This window comes from Rhinatrema bivittatum, chromosome 6 (genome assembly GCF_901001135.1).
Source record: "Rhinatrema bivittatum chromosome 6, aRhiBiv1.1, whole genome shotgun sequence".
In the NCBI taxonomy this organism is placed as follows: domain Eukaryota; kingdom Metazoa; phylum Chordata; class Amphibia; order Gymnophiona; family Rhinatrematidae; genus Rhinatrema; species Rhinatrema bivittatum.
Window position 1 is genome coordinate 265,574,533 of NC_042620.1, and position 23,100 is coordinate 265,597,632.

Below are 23,100 nucleotides of genomic sequence, written 5' to 3' on the forward strand. Positions count from 1 at the left end.
TACTGCTTCCTTGCATAGAATTCAAGAACCGGACCCTCCTTCCTTGTTTATATAGAACATTGCCACTTGGTTGTCTGACTATCTTTCCCCTGAGATTGAGCTGAAAAGCTCGGAGAGCATTCCGAATTGCTCTGAGTTCCAAGAGGTTATCTGTTGCATACTCTCCCAGGTAGACCAGAGGCCTTGAGTTTGAAGGTGAGACAAGTGGGTTCCCCATCCCTTCGTGGAGGCATCCATGGTGAGTATGATTTGATGCATCAGGGGACGTAGGGGAGCCCCTATTGTAAGGGGCGTTTCCGATAGCCACCAGTCTATATCTTGCTTCATGCTGTTTGTAATGGAGACAGGGGCAGAGAGAAGGTCGGAGAACTGTTTCCATTGAGCTTTCAGTCCCCACTGAAGGCACCTCATGTGTAGACGTGTGTGGGGCACCACATAGATCGTTGCAGCTATGTGCCCAAGAAGTTTCAACACTTGACGAGCTGGAGCGATGGTTAAGCGCTTTAGCATTTGAGCTAGAGTTCTGAGTGCTATAGCTCTTGGCTCGGGAAGGAATGCTCTGTCCTTTAAGGTGTCGATGTGGGCTCCAATGAACTGCAACGCCTGCATGGGGTGGAGATTCGACTTTTCGTAATTGATTAGTAGACCCAATGTGTCCAAACACTGAATAGCTGTGATGAGATTCGGCTGGACAATGGAGGGGCTGGGTGCTACTAGAAGCCAATCGTCTAGATAGGGAAAAATACGAATACTCTGGCGACATAGGTGAGCCACTGCTATCGCTAGACATTTCGTGAATACTCTGGGAGCCGAGGAGAGGCCAAATGGAAGTACCTTGTATTGAAAGTGGTGATTCATTGCTTGTGCATTGGTATGTGTGAATAGGCATCCTTGAGATCTATGGAGCACATCCAATCTCTGGGGTGTATGAAGGGTAGTATGGTTTTGAGTGATGTCATCTTGAATTTCTTCGTCGTAAGGTGTTTGTTGAGTTCCCAGAGATCCAAGATAGGACGGAACCCTTCTGATTTCTTTGGCACGAGGAAGTATGGGGAATAATAACCTGTGTGATGGTGAGACACGGGTAGTTCTAATATGTACTGTTGCTTTAGGAGGTTATTGATTTCCAGGTGCATTTGTTGGGCATGGATGTGATGTTCCCTGTTGGGCACTAAATGTGGAATAACAGGAAGGGTGGTGAAGTTTAAAGAATAACCCTCCTTTATGATCTTCAGTACCCAGAGGTCGGTGGTGATGTTTACCCATGCAGGCAAGAAATATAGGAGCCTGCCACCGACTGTTGCTGGTAGCGGTGGTGTGTGATGTCCTAAAATCCTTGTGCAGGTTTAGGTGGATTCTGCTCTTGCGGAGGTTTAGTCCTTGGTGTTCTGACGTCTAGAAGCTGGAGCTTGAGAAGTCTGGAGGCAAGACGATGAGTAATAAGACAGTCTAGAGGGCAGATAAGGCCGAAAAGGGCAGTGTTAAAATTGTGGTTTCCTATAACCAGAATAGTAGCCTCTGCCGTAGGAGAAAGGTGATGGAGTTGCGAGAGACTGAACAGCCAGTTTCTGCTCCTTTAACTGAGTAACAGTGTCCTTGAAATGATCACCAAACAAGTTGTCAGGATGGCAAGGAAGGTTAGCCAATTTCTCATGCACATCCTCTCTTATTGTGCTGGCCCGGAGCCACACCATTCATCTGGCTGCGATGGTGTTTGCCGTTGGCTTGGCTGAGGTCTCGAAACCTTCGTAGATAGTGTGCATCAAAATGTCGCAATCCCTCTTCTATATAATGAAATTCATCAGGGAGAAGTTGGTCAGGTGAACTGTCTTGGATCTTGGGTTTTAAGTCCTGTAGACATTGAAACAAATATTGCGTGATCGCAAATTGATGTTGCTGAATCTTTGCATTCATCATGCCTGATTGATAGGCCCATTTTGCAAAGACATCAAGGTATTTGGAGTCACGTCCCGGTGGGGTGTTAGAATGTAGCCTGGACTTGCGTGCTTTCTGCATTGCAGATTCTACCACAATGGATGCGTGAGGTAGTTGAAAGTGCGAATAGAATGGAGATCGTCTCATCCTGTATTTAAGTTCCGACTTTCTGGATGTCGAGGGTCCAGCCAGTGGAGTGTCCCATGCCCTTTTCATCAAGGTGTCCAGTACTTTGTGCGATGGAAGGGCCACCAGTTCCGCTGGAGTGTTGAATACTTTCAGCAGGCCTAGAACATCCGCTTTAGGGTCCGGCAATTTTCTCGTCTCAATATTAAGAGTTTGACCCACTCTTTCTAAGAACTTCGAATAGGTCAGGTCCTCAGGAGGTGATACTGGTTCCAGCTGGTCCTCCGGAGGGTCGGACGGATAACCAGTGGAAGACCTAGGAGATGATGATACTGGAGAGACAACATGTGAAGACAGAGCCAGTTATGTTGGAGCAGGGCCATGAATGGAACTGTGAGCAGGGACAGTGGTGCCTGAGGAATAGGTTAAGTTGCAGGTTGATCTTGATCAGCAACTGTGGACAAGAATTTTGCCAGAATCAGAGATATCTGTGACATCGCCTGTGATGCTAAAGCCCCTTGAGATGGTGCAGATGGCGGAACTATTGAAGGTTGAGGATGGCAGTACCTCTCAGATTAGTCTCTGGGTAAAGGATCCCTGTGTGATTTCTTGAGAAAGGTTTCTTCCTGTTCTGACGAAGATGATGCAGCAAAAGGGGAAGAAAGTGGATCCTCATCTACAACAATGAGTGAAAAAGGTTCCCTGCGTTTCTTATGTCCGGATATGTGCTTTTTTTTGGTTTTTTATGCTTCTGAGTCAATGGTTGATGAAATGAGTCAGAAGTGTGTCGATGCGTCGGTGTGAAATGGGAATGCTTTGATCCCGAAGCATGGACTTTCTTCCGAGCGCCGGCTGCGCCAGTTGCGCTGGATGCTTCAGCTGAGCCGGTTGCATCGGTGGTGCTTTGGGGCGTCCTGAGTCCATCTATCTACACACTAGGAAATGTATTTTGTTTCTCTAAAAAGAGAATGATGGGGTGATAGGCTTCCTTCAAAAATGTAATATGGTTAATTTCACCAAGAACACAACTTTCCTTATCCACAACCTCTGAACAGAAGAACAATAAGACGGGGAACGAATATCCCCAAACAACGCAGACAGAGCATCAAATAATAAAGAGTAGAAAGTGATCCACTCCAAATATGAATATATGTTTTTCAAGAAGGACTGTATTTTAGAACATGACCAAAAGGAATGTCAAAAGTTACCCACTGCAAAGAACATTTTATACAGATATCTGAATCTGCTATTTGTGCCAAAAAGGCTTGACATTGGGAAATGAAAGCTCTATTTAAGAACTTAAATTGTGTTTCTCACAGTTGTGTATTAATTGATATCTTTTGATCCCGGCAAAACAAGCAAGAAATACTTTGACCCACTTATCTACTAGCTTTATTAAACGTGAGTTTCCCAGGATCTTCAATATCAAACCAGCCTTGTAAAGATGACCAGTTCTCAAATCAGCATATTCTATAGACCCAACATAGTGATGAGATTGAAGATAAGTAAAATAGTCTTTCCCAGTTAAGGCAAAACATTCTCACATATCTGCGAATTTAAGAATTTCCCCTTGACGAGCCATTAATTGTCCAATTATAAATAAATTTGCATAAATATTTAAATATTCAATCAAACAAAATGATACGGTACTATTAGTGCACACTCACTACAGGATATACCTCAATGGATAAACTTTCAGCTTGAAGTGAATAAGCAAAACAATGGTCTATAAAACTCATGGAATTCCCATTGACAACAGGTAGTAACAATTAGTGGATGCAATGATGCATTACATCACAAAGGTTATCATTACAACTGGAGGGTGGTAAAACGCCAAGGACAAAAAACTTAGTCTGGAAAATCTGTAATTGAAAATGTAAAAATTGTTCTAACAAATGTGATTATCTCAAAATGGTTATTCTGACATTTGAAAACTAATAAAAACTATGGGCCAGATCTTAAAATCTACGCGTGGGAGTAGATTTGTTCACGCAACCCGGCGTGAACAAATCTAAGCCCGATTTTATAGCATGCGCGCGCTGCTGTGCGCATATTATAAAACCCAGGCTCGGCGCACACAAGGGGGTGCACACATGTGCACCTTGTGCCCGCCGAGCTTGAGGGGAGCCCCGATGGCTTTCCCCGTTCCCTCCAAGGCCGCTCCGAAATCGGAGCGGCCTTGGAGGGAACTTTTTTCCGGGCCCCCCCCCCACCTTTCCCTCCCTTCCCCTATCTAACCCACCCTCCAGTCCTACCTATATCACCCCCCCCTCCACCTTATCTCGTTGAGTTACACCTGCTCCTGGCAGGCGTAACTTGCGTGCGCCGGCTCGCCATCCCCCGGCTCAGGCCACTGTGCCAGAGGATTCAGCCCCGCCCCCGGACCGCCACCACGCCCCCGGCCCCATCCCCGGACCGCCACCACGCCCCCTGCCCCGCCCATTTTTGAAAGCCCCGGGACAAAAGCATATTGTATTTGGCAAAGGTAACGCATAAGTTCCTGCAAATTTTGTTTAAATGTAAACCGATGTGATATGTAAAATCGAACACCGGTATATAAAAGTAAATAAATAAAATAAATACGCGCGTCCCGGGGCTTAGGCTCGGCACGCGCAGGGGCAGATTTTCTCGGGTTATGCGCGTAGCCTTTGAAAATCTACCCCTATATTATAAGATCATAGATGTCATTTTTAAGGAACTAAACAAGAAATTCAGAGGAAAAAAGCACAACAGGTTATAATGTAGTCAAGAAAGATAAAGCTCAATAGTCTTCCACTTCATAATACTCCCCGATTTCTAGGTACCCCAACAGAAATTGTCTTACTACTTTATAAAACTGAAAACTAACACACTATGTCTTACTTGGGTTAGGAGGGAAGAGGGTGCAGCTTTTACAGTGTAGAATCTCCTTTATCAATGGCATATTTGGAGGCATGAAAGGAGGAAAAACGTCCAAGCCTGGCATCAAGGAATTGATGGGAGGAATTCCGGTCATTATTCCAACACTAGGGTCAAAATCTGAAAAAGAAAAGTTGTGAAACAAGTAAAGGATATGCCATTCTCTTTATCCTCACAAGAAAGAATTAAGAGGGACTTTTGGCTAGATTTTAAAAGGCCTGCACGTTTAAAATCTGGGGTTTATGTGTGGCTGGGCCTTGCGCGCAGTGCACACATTTTCAAAGCGGCCCGGCCACGCGCAAAAGTGCCGGGCCGAGGGACAGGGTAGCGCCATTGAACGCTGTCCCGAAGACTAATGCCCCAGCAGCCGGCCAGCGCAGGCAACTTACTTCAGCTCGGGATCTGAAGTAAGTTCTAAAACAACAACCCAAAAAAAAAAAAAAGGATAGGTAGAGTTTAGGGGGTGGGGAGGAGAGGGGAAGAAGGAGGGAGTTTACGTATGGGGTAGGGAAATTCCCTCCCAGTCTGCTCCTTAATTGGAACGGACTAGGAGGGAACTGGGGAAGGCCCGAATGCGTCGCCGCACGGAGTTTACATAAATTCTCTCCCTCTTACGTGCGCCGCCCACACACACACGTGGATTATAAAATCTGGTGCACATGTGCATGGGGCCATCGGATTTTATAACATGTGTGCGCCAGCGCACGCATGTTATAAAATTGGCGCGTCCATCTTATAAAATCTACCCCTTAATATTCAAAAAATAAAACTTTATAACATATGAAAAATGAATCTACTACCCTAGACTAGAGATAATTGAGAAATTACTTACCTGATAATTTCGTTTTCCTTAGTGTAGACAGATGGACTCAGGACCAATGGGTATAGTGTACTGATAGCAGTTGGAGACGGATCAGATTTCAATCTGACGTCAGCCCTAGTACATTTACCCCTGCAGGAAGTGCAGCTCTTCAGTATTCTCCTCGAAAAGCATTGTGGATATATGTATGACTGAATAATTTTAATAACTTGGTTAACTTAATTTGAACTGGTTGAATTGGCTATAGCTGGAGACCGCCAGTGCCCTCAACCGAGAAACGTCGACACCTGGTAGGATGGGTGTCCTAGATGAAGGAAAGCATGGCTTACCCGTGAATCACTCACTCCAGGGGATGTCCCCCGAGAATTCCATGAGTAACGCAGCCGTGGGTGGGATGCTGACTCCATCTGTCTTCACTAAGGAAAACGAAATTATCAGGGAAGTACTTTCTCCGTTTCCTAGCCTGTAGCAGATGGACTCAGGACCAATGGGATGTATAAAAGCTACTCCCGAACCGGGTGGGAGGCTGCCCGTGATCCACTTAGAACTGCCCTTGCAAATGCAGTGTCCTCCTGAGCTTGAACATCCAGGCAGTAAAACCTGGAGAAGGTGTGGATGGAGGACCATGTCGCCGCCCTGCAGATCTCAGCGGGTGACAGCATCTTCGTTTCCGCCCAGGAAACTGCCTGGGCTCTAGTAGAATGGGCCTTGACTTGTAAAGGCGGTGGCTTGCCTGCTTCTATGTAGGCCACCTTGATGACTTCTTTGATCCAGCGGGCTATGGTTGCTCGCGAGGCTGCTTCCCCTTGCTTCTTCCCGCAGTGAAGGACGAATAGATGGTCCATCTTTCGTACGGTTTCCGACCTTTCCAGGTATTGGACTAGGAGCCTGCCGACATTGAGAAGGTGTACACTTCGAGCCTCTTCCGAATTCTTAAGCTCATCTGACGATGGTAATGAAATGGTTTGGTTGAGATGGAAGTGAGACACCACTTTGGGAAGGAATGATGGAAATGTGCGTAACTGGATGGTTCCCGGGTGAGTCTGAGGAACGGCTCTCGGCAGGACAGTGCTTGTAGCTCGGATATATGACGGGCCGAACAGACTGCCAGCAGGAAGGCTGTCTTCAGTGTTAATAGTCGGAGAGACAGGCCGCGGAGAGGTCTGAAGGAGGTTCCTGCTAGGAAATCTAGGACCAGGTTGAGATTCCAAAGAGGCACCTGCCACTTCAGGGGTGGTCGGATCTGCTTGACTCCTTTCAGAAAGCGGGAGACATCCGGGTGAGAGGCTATGCTGCCGCTCTCTCTCTTGGTTCTGTAGCATGACAATGCGGCCACCTGTACCTTGATGGAGTTGAGAGAGAATCCCTTCTGTAGGCCGTTCTGCAGGAATTCCAAAATCGCAGGAATTTTGACCGAGCGTGGTATGATGTCGCGGTCCTCGCACCAGGCTTCAAATACTCTCCAAAAACCTTATGTATGTTAGGGATGTGGAGAACTTGCGTGCTCGGAGTAGGGTGTCAATTACTGCCCCCGAGTATCTGCTCTTCCATAGGTGAGTCCTCTCAATGGCCAGACCATAAGAGAGAATCGAGCTGGATCCTCGTGGAGGATCGGTCCCTGTTGGAGCAGGTCTCTGTGTGGAGGTAGCGCGGCAGGGGGTTCCCTGTCAGCAGTCTTTGCATGTCTGCATACCACGGTCTTCTTGGCCAGTCCGGGGCCACTAGAAATACTGGTCCCCTGTGGTGTTCTATCTTGTGGATGACTGCGCCCCATAGGGGCCACGGCAGGAAGGCATATAACAGAGTCTCCTGTGGCCAGGTCTGTACCAGGGTATCGATTCCCTGGGACTGGGGTTCCCGCCTGCGGCTGAAGAAACTGGGTACTTGGGCGTTGGACCAGTTTGCCAGGAGGTCCATGGTTGGTGTTCCCCAACCATTTACTATCAATTGGAATGCTGTGGTCGACAACCTCCATTCTCCTGGATCTAGACATTCTCTGCTGAGGTAGTCCGCAGCGATGTTGTCTTTCCTGGCAATGTGGACAGCCGAGATCTCTTGAAGATTCACTTCCACCCATGACATTAGGAGGTCTATTTCCAGACACCTGTCGGCTTCTGGTTCTTCCCTGACGGTTGATTTAGGCCACTGTTGTGGCGTTGTCCAACATTACTCTGACCGCTTTGTCTCGGAGTCTGTGAACAAACCTTAGGCAGGCTAGTCTGACTGCCCGGGCTTATAGGCGATGGATGTTCCATCCCGACTCTTCTTCATTCCATTGTCCTTGGGCGGTTAGCTCCTGGCAGTGTGCTCCCCATCCTCGTAGGCTGGCATCCGTGCTGAGTAGGATCCAGGTTGGTGAAGACAGTCTCGTTCCCTGGCTCAGATGGGCTTCTTGTAGCCACCATCGTAGTTGGGCCCGAACTCTGTCCAGGAGCTGAAGCCGTATGGTGTAGTTCTGGGACAGTGGATTCCATCGTGATAGTAGTGAGCATTGTAGGTCTCATATGAGCTCGTGCCCATGGCACTACTTCCAGTATGGATGCCATGAGACCGAGAACTTGTATGTAATCCCATGCTGTGGGGCGAAGTTCGCTCAATAGGATTCGTAACTGGGTCATCAGTTTTGATCTCCTTGTCGGTGTCAGGATGACCTTGTCTTGTTTGGTGTCAAACCAGACTCCCAAGTATTCTAGAGATTGGGAGGGCTGCAGGCAGCTCTTGTTTGTGTTGACCACCCACCAGAGGCTCTCCAGTAGAGTTTTGACTCTGTTGGTTGCCTGGTGGCTTTCCTCTGAGGATTTCGCTCTGATCATTCAATTGTCTAGATAAGGGTGCACGCGGATTCCTTCCTTCCTCAGTGTTGCTGCCACCACCACTATGATCTTGGTGAATGTCCGGGATGCAGCGGCTAACCCGAAAGGTAGTGCCCGGAACTGGTAGTGACAGTCCAGGATCGAGAAGCGTAGGAAACACTGATGCTCTTGATGGATCGGAATGTGTAGGTAGGCTTCCGACAGATCCAGGGATGTAAGGAAATCTCCCAGTTGTATTGCCCTTATTACCAAGCGTAGGGTTTCCATGCGGAAGCAAGGAATCTTTAGGTGACGATTTCCCGCCTTGAGGTCCAAGATGGGTCTGAACGTTCCTTCTTTCTTGGGGACGATAAAATAGATGGAATAATGTCCAGTATTTATTGTGGAGCACCGGTGTTATAGCCTCTAAGGCTAGCAACCTGGTCAGTGTAGCTTCCACTGCCATCCTCTTGGAAGGGTCGTGGCAGGGAGATTCCACAAACTTGTCCGGAGGGAGGTGGTGGAAATCCAGGTAATATCCCTCTCAAATGATGGATAGGATCCACTTGTCCGAAGTTATCTCAACCCATCTTTGGTAGAATAGGGCCAGTCTGCCCCCTATGGCTTCTTCCTTTGGATGGGTCGGTTGATTTTCATTTTGGGGTGCGGCTGGGGCCGGAGCCCAAATTGGCTCCCCTTTTGTTGTGCTTGTTCCGAAAGGACTGGCTCCGGCCTGCGGGGCGGGCTGCTTGATGTGTGCTTCTATATGGGTTGAAGCGCTGTCATCCTCTGCCTCTGGAGGTTCGGGGGAAGGATCGCTGGTTTCTCTTATTCCTGTCCTCCTGTAGCCACGGCAGTGGGGACTCACCCCATTTGCTAGCTAGTTTCTCTAGTTCGCTTCCAAACAGGAGTGTTCCCTTGAAAGGCATCCTTGTGAGTCTCGTTTTGGAGGATGCGTTGGTCGACCAGTTTCGGAGCCAGATCTGTCTTCTGGCTGCCACGGCGGATGACACTCCTCTAGCTACTGTATGTACCAGTTCAGAAGCGGCGTCCACGAGGAATGATACAGCTGGTTCCAGGGCCTCCCCAGGAGTGTTGTTCCTAGTCTGTGTTAAGCAGGTGCATGTCACCACGACACAGCAGGCCGCGACCTGTAAAGACATAGCGGAGATGTCAAAAGACTGTTTGAGGATAGATTCCAGACATCTGTCCTGAGCATCCTTGAGTGCTGCTCCTCCCTCCATCGGGATAGTAGTGCGCTTCGAGACCGCTCAGACCATGGCATCCACTTTCGGACATGCCAGGAGATCTTTGGCGGCTGGGTCCAGAGGGTACATGGCTGCCAGAGCCCGGCCCCCTTTGAATGTAGTTTTGGGGCAACCCATTCCAGGTCAATTAGTTGCTGGACGGCTTGTAATAGTGGGAAATGGAGGGAGGTCTGATGGAGTCCCTCTAATAGTGGGTTCGTCTTAGGTTCCCCCGAGGCACTTGTGCCCGGGATAGCAAGCTCTTTTAAGCTGTGTGCGACCAGGTCTGGAAGCTCGTCCTTGGTGAAAAAGCGTCTCATGGTTCGGTGGGGCTCTGTCCCCGGAGGGAGTTCCCCTTCCTCCAGGGGCTCTGAATCCTCATCTGAGTTGTCCGTGTCCCCGAAGGTGGGGCTTCTGGGCAGTGGGATCACTTCCCTAGGCATAGAGGGTCCCGGCATGTTGAGGTCCTCTGGTGGAGCCTGTGGCCGTATTATAGGAGGCCCCAGTTGCATGTGGACGAAGGTATGCTGACCTTTGAAGAATTCCACCCAGGAGATAGATGCTGGGTCTAAACTAAGAGGCGCTGTGTCCCTGGGGAGCCCTGTTTGAGGAGGGGGGCCCGCTGTGCAATGCTAGGTCTGGCGTACTGCTCGAGAGGCTGGAGCCCGGTACTGGTTGGGGAGGGCCATGAGTTGGATCCCCTAGGGCCTCTTTGCACTGTATACACAGGGCTGTGGCCTCCTCGAGAAGTGCAGCTCTAATGTGACATGCTGGGCAAAGGCCCTGAGCTTTGAGTTTATTTTCCGGCGGTGCCATGGCTTGTTTGCGTAAAATACAGTTGTGCGTGTAGGTTTGGGGTGTGCTCAGGGAGATGTGCGCGCTGTTGTGCGCACAGGTCGAAGTTATGCGCCCAGCACAGTAAGCACGTGGCTATGTGCGTCACTTGTGCGCCCGGTACTTGGGTGCGCGATGGTGTGCGCACAAGATATTTGTGCGCACGGCTCGCCTCTGTGCGCACGGATTGAAACGGCGGACAGGGCGGTGAACAGAGCAAAATGATGACTGCGACCACGCGGACAATATGGCGACCACCTCGGAGGGACTCCACGTGGGAGGGCCCTCTGATCTGACCGGGGTCTAGCCCTGCTAGGGCAGATCAACCCGGTGGCACTGGTCCCGGCTGGCGACCTGTGTGGCTCCTCGAGCTTCGGAGACTGGAGACTATTAAATAGATTTCTACCTTACCTTGTCTCGGCGCTTCCCGGTCTTGTTCCGGGCGGTATCCAGCTGCGGGGGGGGAGAGGGAAAATACCTTCACCGCTGCGCTCGAGATTGCACCCAAGGCCTCTCAGCCTCATCTGATGTCGGGGGCTAGGTCCCCGCCAAGGGTCAGCCGCCGGACCGAGGCTTACCGCCGAGGGATTGCGGAAATCACCTCGGGAATTCTCAACTGGGGGAGGGACCCAATGGGTGTCACTGCAGGAGAGCAGGGCTCATCTGTAGAGGTAAGATTTCTTCTTAGTTTGGTTTTCTTTGGTAAATTTACTCTTAACGCTGTGCGAGCGTGCATAGAGTCCCTAACTGCTATGGAGACGGAAAATACTGAAGAGCTGCACTTCCTGCAGGGGTATATGTACTAGGGCTGACGTCAGATTGAAATCTGATCCGTCTCCAACTGCTATCAGGAGTACACTATACCCATTGGTCCTGAGTCCATCTGCTACACGCTAGGAAATTGGGCTTTCAAAACAAATAATATTCACTGCTGATACAGTGGCTTGCAAAAGTATTCAACCCCCTAAAAAGTCAGCAGATTTGTATGGATTACAAATGACACTTACACAGATTGTTCCAGACAGTATGTTCTTTGCAAACAAATATGCACTTAAAGTAAATGTTCAAAAGACACAATTCATTATTTCTTTGAAAATAATTAGTTTGAATTCAGAATAAAGCTTTGCGTCTCATATCAACAGACTACAAACGCCAACAAATAAATAAACAAATAAATAAATAAAGCAACTAATCCATGAATGCTAAAAATCTATAACAAAGAACTGGTTAAATCATACCTGCTACTGGCTAGGTTATTATTGCCCTATACAAAGCCTTTCTTATTCAATGGTAGGTATAAAGATCAGAGTTAAGTATTTATATTGGTTCTGGAAAAAAAACTGGATTTATAGATTATGATACCTTTTACTGGGTCATTACAAAATGTAAAAAGTTAAAGCAGGGTGAGCTTGTCTCACACTGCGAAAATAACGGGCGGCAAGAGAGCGAGGCCCTAGTGAGGAAGATAAACAAAGGGGAGGAATTAGAAAGGAGGGGGGGGGGAGGGGGCTAGGTAGGGAGCCAATAGGGTATAGGAATTTTAAAGGCGGACCAGGGATTGGACAAGGAAAGTGAGTCAGTTGGAGCAGCCGTTACTCAGCCTCAGTTGGCAGGGAAACGGCCGAGGTAGCAGGCAAGAAGCTTTTCTGTGGAGATTCAGTAGATTTAAAAAAAAACCAAACAACAAAAAACAGCCATCTTTTAAGTTATTTCTGAATAAATAATAGTTAAGTCACCTAATAGATTAGATCAGGCAGGATATCCTTACTCCTGGTGGGAAGTGTGAGTATCAGAGTGAGGTGGGTTTCCCTCCCCCGTGTTCCTCTATTATGTCTAGGAGAGCGAGGGAGCGTGGCGGCACCCCGCTGCGTGGGCAGGAGTTTAGCAGGGAGGAGGCAGTTACCCCCTCCGCATCGCATGTCCTGCTTGCTGCTTCGGCTGCTCCCGGCCAGCTCGCGCGCCGGGGAGGGGCGGGACAGAGGGTGGTTAATTTGGCTTGCGCTAGTGATTCTGCTCAGCCGGCACCCCAGCGCACCGCGTTACCCCCGCCCACCGTATCAGAGTCACAGGCGATTATGGCGGCAGATTCGGGGGAGAGCGGCCCCGAGTCTGCCGATGTGGAAATTACCTCGACAGACTTAGAGGATCCGGGATGGGCACCCCCCTCTGAAGCAGCGGATGCTATTTCCCTTAATGCATCTGCCCTGGAATTTAGATTCCTGTCGGATGGGGCCCCCCCTGTTAGGATAGATTCGCGGGTGCAGGAGGTCGAGGGGGCAGTGTGCCTCCCTGCCAGGAGAGCAGAGGTTTGTAAGGGGAAAGGGTACAGAAAACCGGTGCAGCATGGCAATAGTTACAGAGGAAAGGCAAGGCAGTTGGCTGCGCCAGTGGGAAGAGGCGCTGTTAGGTTGATGGGTGAGGTAGGAAAAGGGAAGCCGGAGCAGGTTGTTGCACAAGGTGGTTTGTGTAAGAAGGGTAATAGGAGGGACGTAACAGGCACAGGACGGGGAATTCTTAGTGCACGGGATTCAGGTCTAGTAGTGCAGCCCCCCCCCCCCCTGTTCACCACAGGTGGGAAGGGGGCAAGTTGGTGCCAACTAGTAGGGCAGCAATTATGAGTCAGAGAAGCCAAAGAGAGCTTACTAAGGGGAGACAGGAGACGTTTAGGGCAGAGTTCGGTGAAGGGATGGTGGGAACTGGATACAGAATATGGGTAAGAGGGATATTGGTAACTTGGGCGCCTCAGAGAGTTTTGGTGGATGGCTGGAAGGGAGGAGGAGGGAGTTTATGACCAGTGGGATGGTGCCCAGCGCAGGCCCGGCCAGGCTCGCAGAGAGTGGCGTGAAGGGGGGAGGGGTTACAGGAAAGGAGTTTAGGTGTGCAGAGGATCAGAGGGTTTCAATGTGCTTTGGAAAGGGCACAGAGGGACAGAAGGGCTGGGGAGGTTTCATTTCTTCCAGAGGCAGCGGAGGAAGCCAGGCCGGGGACTTCGAGACAAGAAGCCTGGAGAGAGAGGGAGTTCGTGCGTGAGGAGCCAGGTCGTGATTGCAGCAGCGCCAGGATAGGAGGATGGCTCGATGAAAGCAGTCATGAGAGGGATGTGCATGCAGGCACAGGTGAGAAAGAAAAGGAGGGGAAGCTTAAGAAGGGGAAGTCGAAAAAGAAAAGGGAGGTGTCATCATCTAGTTCGTCGTCCAGTTCATCTGACTCATCTGAGGACTCCTCTGAAGCGAGTCCCAAATACAAGGAGGTTTTAGGCGTAGGGCCGCAGCATGGGGAGGGTAAGTCAGCGAGTGCAACTTTAGCGGAATTACGGGAAGGAGTACCGAGAAAACTCCGTAGACGCATACATAAGAGAAAGTATGTGAATATTTTTAGGCTATTGGAAGGGAGGAGAGGAGCTAAGAAAGGTAAGAAGGATAGGAAGAAGAATAAGAAGGCAGGTGGTCCGAAAGTATGGAAGAACATAGTGAATTGGGTGAGGGGTTTTTTACGCCTGGCTAGCATGGTAGGGCATTATGATGCATCGCAATACGGAGCATTGCTGTCTTACGCGGACAGCATACTGGGCGCGTTCCGGGATTAGGAGGGTTGGGCATGGCTCAACTACGATGAAAAATTCCGGGACAAAATGGAGGGTAGTAGAGGCATGTCTTGGGGTTCACAGGATATTAACTTGTGGCTAACCCAAATGACTGATAAGGGGTCGAAGGGTTCAAAGGTGGTGGGACAAGGGAGCGGTAGTTTTGGAGGAGGGGCTGGGTCAGGAGGGAATAGCGGGATGGGAAGTTCCTTTCGTGTGGGAGGACAGGGTAGTAAAGTTAGTTCCGGGAACAAAGCGACAGGAGGAGGGAATGATGTGTGTTGGCGGTTTAACAGAGTTGCCTGCTTATTCCCCGACTGCAAGTTCCGACCCGCATGTTCCACTTGCGGAGGAGCTCATTCAGCTGTCAGATGTGCGAAGGGAGCTAGTGGAGCACAGGGTGGGGGAAGCAAAGCGTAAGGATCTGAGTTGCAAAGCTGACTCCCCGGTTTCCTTACAAGCAATGGGTTACTGGTTAGGGTAATATCCGGATAGGAGGGTTGCTAGTTTTTTATACGAGGGGTTCAGTAAAGGTTTTGTTATTCCATATATGGGACCAGGAAAAGGGGCAGGGGGTAAGAATGCAAGGTCAGCAAGCACACATGCAGCTGTGGCTAGGGAGAAAATTAGAGCAGAAGTTAAGTTGGGTCGGGTGGCAGGGCCGTTTGGATTGCAGCCATATGTAAATATGCATTTGTCTCCAGTGGCAGTGATTCCAAAAAAGGAGCAGGGTAAGTTTCGTATGATTTTAAACTTATCATACCCTAAGGGTAAGTCAGTGAATGATTATATACCTAGAGAGTTTTGTTCCGTGCGTTATGCTTCCTTTGACGAGGCAGTTAGTTTAGTTAAACAAGCAGGAAAAGGGGCTCTATTGGCAAAAGTAGACATTGAATCTGCCTTCAGGTTAATGCCTATTCATCCGAGTTGTTTTTCTTTGCTGGGATTCTGTTTTGAGGGTCAGTATTATATAGATAAGTGTTTACCGATGGGTTGCGTGGTGTCATGTGCTTTCTTCGAAGCTTTCAGCACATTTTTGCAGTGGGTGGTTGAGCAAAGTACGGGATGCGCAGGTATTATGCATTACCTTGATGATTTTTTGTTTGTGGTTCCAGCTAAAACAAATTTATGTCAAAGACAGTTGGAAGAGTTTTTGCAGGTAGCATCAGCATTGGGAGTACCGGTAGCGACCAATAAACGGAGGGCCCGGTATCTAGGCTCAAATTTTTGGGGATCGAGATTGATTCGGTAGCCTTGGAGTCACGATTGCCGATGGAGAAAGTGCTGATATTAAAAGGTTTGGTACAGAGTATACAAAGGGCTTCTAAGGTCACGTTAAGGCAAATGCAGTCGTTAATCGGTGCATTGAATTTTGCGTGCGGGGTAATTCCTATGGGAAGGGCGTTTATCAGGAGGTTATCGAGCACCACGGTGAGGGTGTGGGCCAGTCATCATTATATCAGAGTGACCCGTAGGGTAAAAGATGAGTTGGGGGTGTGGGAGGTTTTCTTGGAATCTTTTAATGGGGTATGCATTATGCAGAGCGCGGAAGTATCAAATTGTGATATGGAGCTTTCCACTGATGCAGCGGGGGGGGGTATGGGTTTGGAGCTTATTTTCAAGGAAAGTGGTGTGCTGAATGGTGGCCGGAAGAATGGAAGGGGGAAGGGTTGCTTAGGAATATTAATTTCTTGGAGCTATTCCCGATAGTGGTAGCGTTGAGTATATGGGGACGGCAGTTAGCAAATAGAAGAGTTTTGTTTTGGTGTGATAATTTGGGAATAGTTCAAGTAATTAACAGGCAGTCAGCAAAGTGTCCTAGAGTATCAGTGGGAGGCTGGACCAGGGAGAGTGGGTGCACTCCGGATAGGAGGCTTCCCATCCGGTATGAGGACCTTATAATACTAGTGGGGCGTTTACAGGAGATATGCTGGTCAGGTTATGAGGTGTTGCAGTTCCGGACAGCTTTTGTGCTAGCATTTTTCGGGGCAATGAGAGTGAGGGAGTTAGTGGCAACTTCAAAAGTAAACACAGCGGGGACAGGAATAATGTTAAAGAATGTGTGGGTTTGCAACACGGCGGTGACAATTTGCATTCACCGTTCCAAGGTAGATCAACAGGGTAAGGGGCAATTTGTGACTCTGGTGCCAGCGGTAGATAGGTTGGTGTGTCCAGTATGCAATACTCAGCATTTTGTGGAGGTGAGACCTAGAGTAGGGGGTTCATTTTTAGTGCATCAGGATGGATCGCCGTTGACGGTGTATCAGTTTGTGCAGGTGCTGAAAAGAGTCTTGGGGGGTCTTGGGATGGAATTCGCAGTGTTATACCTCACATTCGTTCAAGATCGGTGCGGCAACATCGGTGGCTGAGAGTGGTTGCCCTAGCGAGGCAATACAATCCATAGGGTGGTGGAAGTCGAAAGCCTTTTTGTCTTATGTGAGACATGGCATGTAATAAATAAAAAAAAAAAACAAAACCATACAAGGGGGGAGGGGAGGTATCAGAGAAAGGTATTAACAGTTATGTCTCTTTTGCAGAATGGAGTGTACGTCAGGGGGTGCAAGAATGTGCCTGGGTTGTGGGCCATTCTTTTGTGCATTGGGTGCAGCAGAGAGCAGTAAAGAGGCCGTATGGACCACATCTCGAGTTGGAAGCGCTGAACTGGAACATTAAATGGCTGAGTCGTTGCGGGATGAAGTGGGGATGGATTGTTATCCTTTCTGCAAAAAATGTATGATTGAACATCAAAAGCCAAATATTTTGTTAATACACTTGGGGGGAAATGATATTGGAGAGTGGTCGTGCAAGGAAATGGTGTTTACAGGAAGGATTTAGGCACCATTTTGAACAGGTTGCCTAACACTATGTTGGGGTGGTCTGACATAATTGTGAGGTTTAAATTTTTGGAGTCACCACTCTGGTACAAAGATGTCAGAAAACTGAATAAACAAATAGGGAAGTGGTTGGTGAGACAGGGTGGGTTTTGGGTGAGGCATGAGTGGTCTTGGGAGCTGATTCCAGGGTTATTTAGATCAGATGGTGTCCATTTGTCTGATGTTGGAATTGATCTATTCAATAATGCATTACAGGAGGGTATGGAGCATGCTATTACCAGAAATAGGGCCGCAGTGGGGGGGAACAGTGACAACGTGGCGATGTCATTGTTCTATGGCGGTAAACCCAAGCCCAAATGTTGTTGATTTATTGTATTGTTAAAAGGTATGCAAAAGGGGGGGGGGGGGAGAATCTTGTGCAGTGCGGGGGGGCTGCTGCACGAGATGGCCAATGAGCAAGAGGGGGGCCGATGCTCAGAGGCGATATCACTTACCCACGCTCGGACGAGGTGGGGTAAGAGGTCTGGAGGATACAGGCGGAGCTCTACCACTGGGATGAGGTGGGGGGCAGGTTAAGAAGGATGTTTCAAGGGGGGGGGGGTCATGTTTTAGCTTTGTTATAAAGTTATGGGGCTCGGGTCTGGTGTAAATAAACTACGGCCTTTATTTGACCAAATAAAGATGTTTGTCGTTTTTCAGTGAAGCAAGGAAAAGGGGGAATGTGTTTGGGGGGTGGGGGTAAAAGGAAAGCAAATCTTGCCTCTCCCAGTTATTATTCATAGGAAGTTCTGTACATGAACTTTTGAGAACACCTCAGTGTGATAATCTCTGGTCCCTGAGTGCAGGAAACAAGTGTGATTTTCAGGATTTCTGGTACTAATATTTATGAGATACATTAGCAAACTTCTGATCCAGAGCCATGATACGTTTGCATAACTAGACTATTCTGAAAACCAGACCTTGAGGACCAGAGTTCGCCATCCCTAACATGTCTTTTCTTGAAATGTTAAGAACATAAGAAGTTGCCATAATGGGTCAGACCGAGGGTCTATCAAGACCAGCATCCTGTTTCTAACAGTGGCCAATCCAGGTTAGAAGTACCTGGCAAGTACTCAAACATTAAGTAGATCCCATTCAATTATAGAACTTTAGCAGATATGTTCTGAGGGTTTCAGTAAGATCTTTCTTCTAGGAGAAAAAGCTGCATAATCAACCATGAAGGGTCTCGAACCCTTAATTTTCTGATGCAAATTCAGATGCCTTATCCATTAAGCCACACAGCCAAGATCTGAAGACAGGACAAGCAAATAATAAATGTGTTGCTCCATTCATTTATTTATTTTACTTATTTATTTAAAATTATTTATATACTGTTTTTATACTCAGTAATAGTCAGGACTACTCAGATCTAACTCAGATCCTCATTTGGTATTCAAGAGCTGCAGGATTATTTGCTCTGCCACCAATTACTGTATCTCCTATCAAAATAACTAAATTACTTACCTGTAATGTATGTTCACTGTGAACAGCAAAATAATCAACCACATAAGTAGGTGATGTCATTTAATGGCACCAATGCAAAATGTTCTCAACAACATGGCATAAGTCACTTTAGAGCTCATATTAAGGGTTGTTAGTTTATTTATAAGTTACCAATGTAGAACTGTACCATACAGCAATAAGGTGTAAGCTCTATACCATCTTAGGCAGAAACTTAGAATGGGTGCCTAATGCCACCCTATTACGATGAAACTTAGTATAAGGTGGATAAGTTGCTAGGGCCTGGAGCTCACTGATTCTGTGGACTGATGGCACAGGAATCCAGAAAAACCAGGGAGCTAGAGCTGTGGTTTCTGTTCAGAGCTCTCACTTCCCTTCCAGGGCTTCCCGTTCTACACAGTTAAAAGGAAAGAATTTAGCACAACACATAAAGAAACAACTATTTGAAAGCCGAGGGAAAAACACCTTTACCAAATCTCTAACAGGGTTTGCTGGCACAAGGTTATCCCACATTCATTTTACAGAACTACTGCTTGGTATTACTTTATTTAAATCTGTATTTTAAATGATGCAGAACATGCAGAAGAGACCCACTTTGCTTCTTTCCTTCTCAACTAAATAGCTTTTTCAGTTATTAGGATTAACTTCTATTATATTTATTTAAATCTGTTAACCAGGGAGGGTAGCTTTAGCCTTTTGTAATATACACTAAAGGTTAAAAAACAAAAAAACCCCACAACAAATACAACAGCTCCAAGAAAATAAAATACATATCTTGCATTGCAAATAGCCCATACAGCATTTTCATCAGTTTGGTAAGAACCTCGCTGAGGTCCCATGACACTCTAGATAGCTTATTAGGAGCTTTAGTTGAAATAGACCCCACATGAATTTTACAATTAGTTGCTGTACAGAGATGGGATTTCTTTCTACTAGGAAACAAAATACAGCTTAACAAAGTACTCATTTAAACTACTAAAATTACATTGGTTAACCTGTTAAGGTCACAATCTATGAACAGTTTAAAACTTAAACTCATTTCCACCAGACATTATGGGGTAGATTTTTAAACTTGCACGAGCGTGTCCATGTGCGCGCGCCACCTGGCGCGCACACATGGACGTGCAATTTTATAATATGCGTGCGCAGGCCTGTGCATGTTATAAATTCGGGGGTCGGCACACACAAAGGGGAGCACAATTGTGCACCTTGCACACGCTAAGCCTACGCTGCCTTCCCCTGTTCCCTCTCAGGCTGCTCTGAAATCAGAGGGAATTTCCCACCCCACCTTCCCCTACCTCCCCCGCCCTTTCCCCCCTTACCTTTTTGGGGTTTTTTTAACTTCTGTTTTAAAACTTACTTCAGCCCTGGAGCTGAAGTAAGTTGCGCATGCCGGCCGACTACCGGTGCGCGATCCCCGGCACAGCAGCAAATGGCCGCTGTATCAGAGGCCTCTGACCCTGCCTCCGCCCCTTTAGTAAAGCCCCGGGACTTACACGCGTCCCGGGGCGTTTTTCGCGTATCGCCAGGCCTTTTGAAAATAGGCCCGGCGCGCGTAAGACCGGATATACGCACATAACCTTTTGAAAATCCAGTCCTATGGGTTTAAATTTCACACGGTTTGCAATGCTGGTTCACAGTAAGGATTTATGAGGCTTTACCAAATTAACATAAAACTAGTGAAATGGAATGAAAGCCTCCAAAATCCTTACGGCCGGATTTTAAAAGGCCTGCATGCGTAAAATCTGGGGTTTATGCGCGCAGTCGGGCCTTGAATGTGCCGCGTGAATTTTCAAAAAGACCCGGCCACATGCGTAAATCCTGGAACATGCACAAGTCCCGAGCCTCTTCAAAGGGGCAGGGGGTAGGGTCTGGGCGGGCCGGGACAGTGCCAATGAATGCTGCCGGCGCATGCAACTTACTTCAGGTCCCGAGCTGAAGTAAGTTATAAAACAAACAAACAAATAAATAAAAAAAAGATAGGTAGGATTTAGGAGGTGGGGAGGGAGTTTAGGTAGGGGGGTATGGCAGTTAAGTGGAGTGCCACAAGGATTGCATTAGAACTGGCTTTGTTCACTATCTTTGTGAGTGAGTGACAATGCGGAAGGGACAGACAGTAAAGCTCGTCAATTTGCGGATGATACTAAAATCTGCAACAGAGTGGATAAGCCTGAAAGAATAGAGAGAATGAAAAGTGATTTTACAAAATTTGAAGAGAGGTTGAAGATTTGGCAGCTGGGATTCAGTGCCAAGAAGTGCAGAGTCATGCATCTGGGGTGCAGTAATTGAAAAGAGCTGTATGTGATGGGGTGGGGTGGGAGAGGGGAAGACTGATGTGTGCAGACCAAGAGAAGGATCTTGGTATGATAGCGTCTGGTGATCTGAAGGCAGCAAAGCAATGTGTAAAGGTACTATCTAGAGCCAGAAGCATGCTGGGCTGCATAAAAAGAGGAAAAAGGAAGTGATAATGCCCTTGTATAGGTCTTTGGTGAGGCCTCATCTGGAGTACTGTGTTCTGGAGCCCGTATCTCAAAAAAGATAGAGACAGAATGGAGGCAGTCCAGAGAAGGGCAACTAAAATGGCATTTGGTCAGTATCAGAAGACTTATGAGGAGAGGCTGAAGAATGTAAATATGTATACCCCGGAAAAGAGAAGGTACAAGGAGACATGATACAGACAATAGATAATACATTGAAATCGTCGGCTCAGTGTGCTGCAGCAGTCAAAAAAGCAAATAGAATGTTAGGAATTATTAGGAAGGGAATGGTTAATAAAACGGAAAATGTCATAATGCCTCTATATCGCTCCATGGTGAGACCACACCTTGAATACTGTGTACAATTCTGGTCACCGTATCTCAAAAAAGATATAGTTGCAATGGAGAAGGTACAGAAAAGGGCAACCAAAATGATAAAGGGGATGGAACAGCTCCCCTATGAGGAAAGGCTGAAGAGGTTAGGGCTTTTCAGCTTGGAGAAGAGACGGCTGAGGGGGGATATAATAGAGGTCTTTAAGATCATGAGAGGTCTTGAACGAGTAGATGTGACTCGGTTATTTACACTTTCGAATAATAGAAGGACTAGGGGGCATTCCACGAAGTTAGCAAGTAGCACATTTAAGACTAATCGGAGAAAATTCTTTTTCACTCAACGCACAATAAAGCTCTGGAATTTGTTGCCAGAGGATGTGGTTAGTGCAGTTAGTGTAGCTGGGTTCAAAAAAGGTTTGGATAAGTTCTTGGAAGAGAAGTCCATTAACTGCTATTAATCAAGTTTACTTAGGGAATAGCCACTGCTATTAATTTCATCAGTAGCATGGGATCTTCTAGGTGTTTGGGTAATTGCCAGGTTCTTGTGGCCTGGTTTGGCCTCTGTTGGAAACAGGATGCTGGGCTTGATGGACCCTTGGTCTGACCCAGCATGGCAATTTCTTATGTTCTTCAGATACCTGAAAGGTCTTAATGATACATGTACTTCAAAAATTTTTCATTGGAAATAAATCAGTAGAACTAGGGTTCACAAAATTAAACTCCAGGGGGACGACTCAGAACCAACACCAGAAAATATTTCTTCATGGAGAGGGTGGTGGATGCCTGGAGTACCCTTCCAGAGGAGGTTGTGAAGACAAAAACATCAAATAATTCAAAGTGGCATGGGATAAACACTGTGGATCCCTAAAGCCTAGACGCTGGAAATGAAAAAAAAGGGTGCATGGGGGTAACGTGCTGGTGCAGCAGTTATTACCCTTAACCAATAAGCCTTGATACTTTTGATGCAACTGCAACATTGCTCTCCGCTTCAACAGGAGTTGGATTCAGACAACAACCGAAGGCCCCTACTTTTACAATCTGGGGAACTGATAAGCATGGAGGTAACCTGCACAGAGCTGCAATTACTACCCTTAAAAGAAGGCAAGGAATTATTACCCTTAACCAATAAGCCTTGATGCTTTTGACAACTACCACATCACTGTCCACTTTGATGGCAGTGGGGGGAGGGGTTGGAAGAGGAATTGGGCCCTGGACTTTTACGGTCTGGGGTACTGATATGCAGACATAAGTGAAAAAGTACAGATTGCTTCTAAGGCCAAGTCCATATGCAAACAACGTCAGCACAAATGCTCCCTCCAAGGAGTGATTAGATGTGTGCAAATTATTTTTTGCGTGAGCAACAATTTTTTAAACCAATCATTTTTGAGCGCCAACATTAGCGTTGCTTTTTTGGATATAGCACAAAGAAAAATGTATGTGAGTGACAATGTAAAACCTGTGAACGATATCCAAAAGATATCAGCAACTGCTCACATGCTCAGCTTAGAAGGAACTATGGTCAGCACTGTCTGAATTTTCAGGAAGGTTCAACATCCTGCAAAAAGGTTGGTAGCAGTAATATTTTATGTGTTGTCATAAAGCTTGGTAATAACTGCACGAAGCGGCAGTTGCTACCCTTAAGAGAAACATGGGGGTAACCTGCACGGCATGGCAGATACTACAGGGATCCTCAGACTCCAGCCTACCCATAGAATATCATA

At 47.4% G+C, this 23,100-nt stretch overlaps 1 protein-coding gene across 4 annotated transcripts in view; it reads right to left on the reverse strand.

Moving 5' to 3' along the window:
• Window positions 1-23,100, reverse strand: part of ENOX2 (ecto-NOX disulfide-thiol exchanger 2) — a 292,330-nt gene that overhangs the window by 184,134 nt on the left and 85,096 nt on the right. For all 4 annotated transcript variants that reach the window (XM_029607117.1, XM_029607116.1, XM_029607118.1 and 1 more), the window contains one exon: window positions 4,924-5,079. In XM_029607117.1, the coding sequence (XP_029462977.1) occupies window positions 4,924-5,079 (156 nt within the window). The remainder of the gene's footprint in view (window positions 1-4,923; window positions 5,080-23,100) is intronic.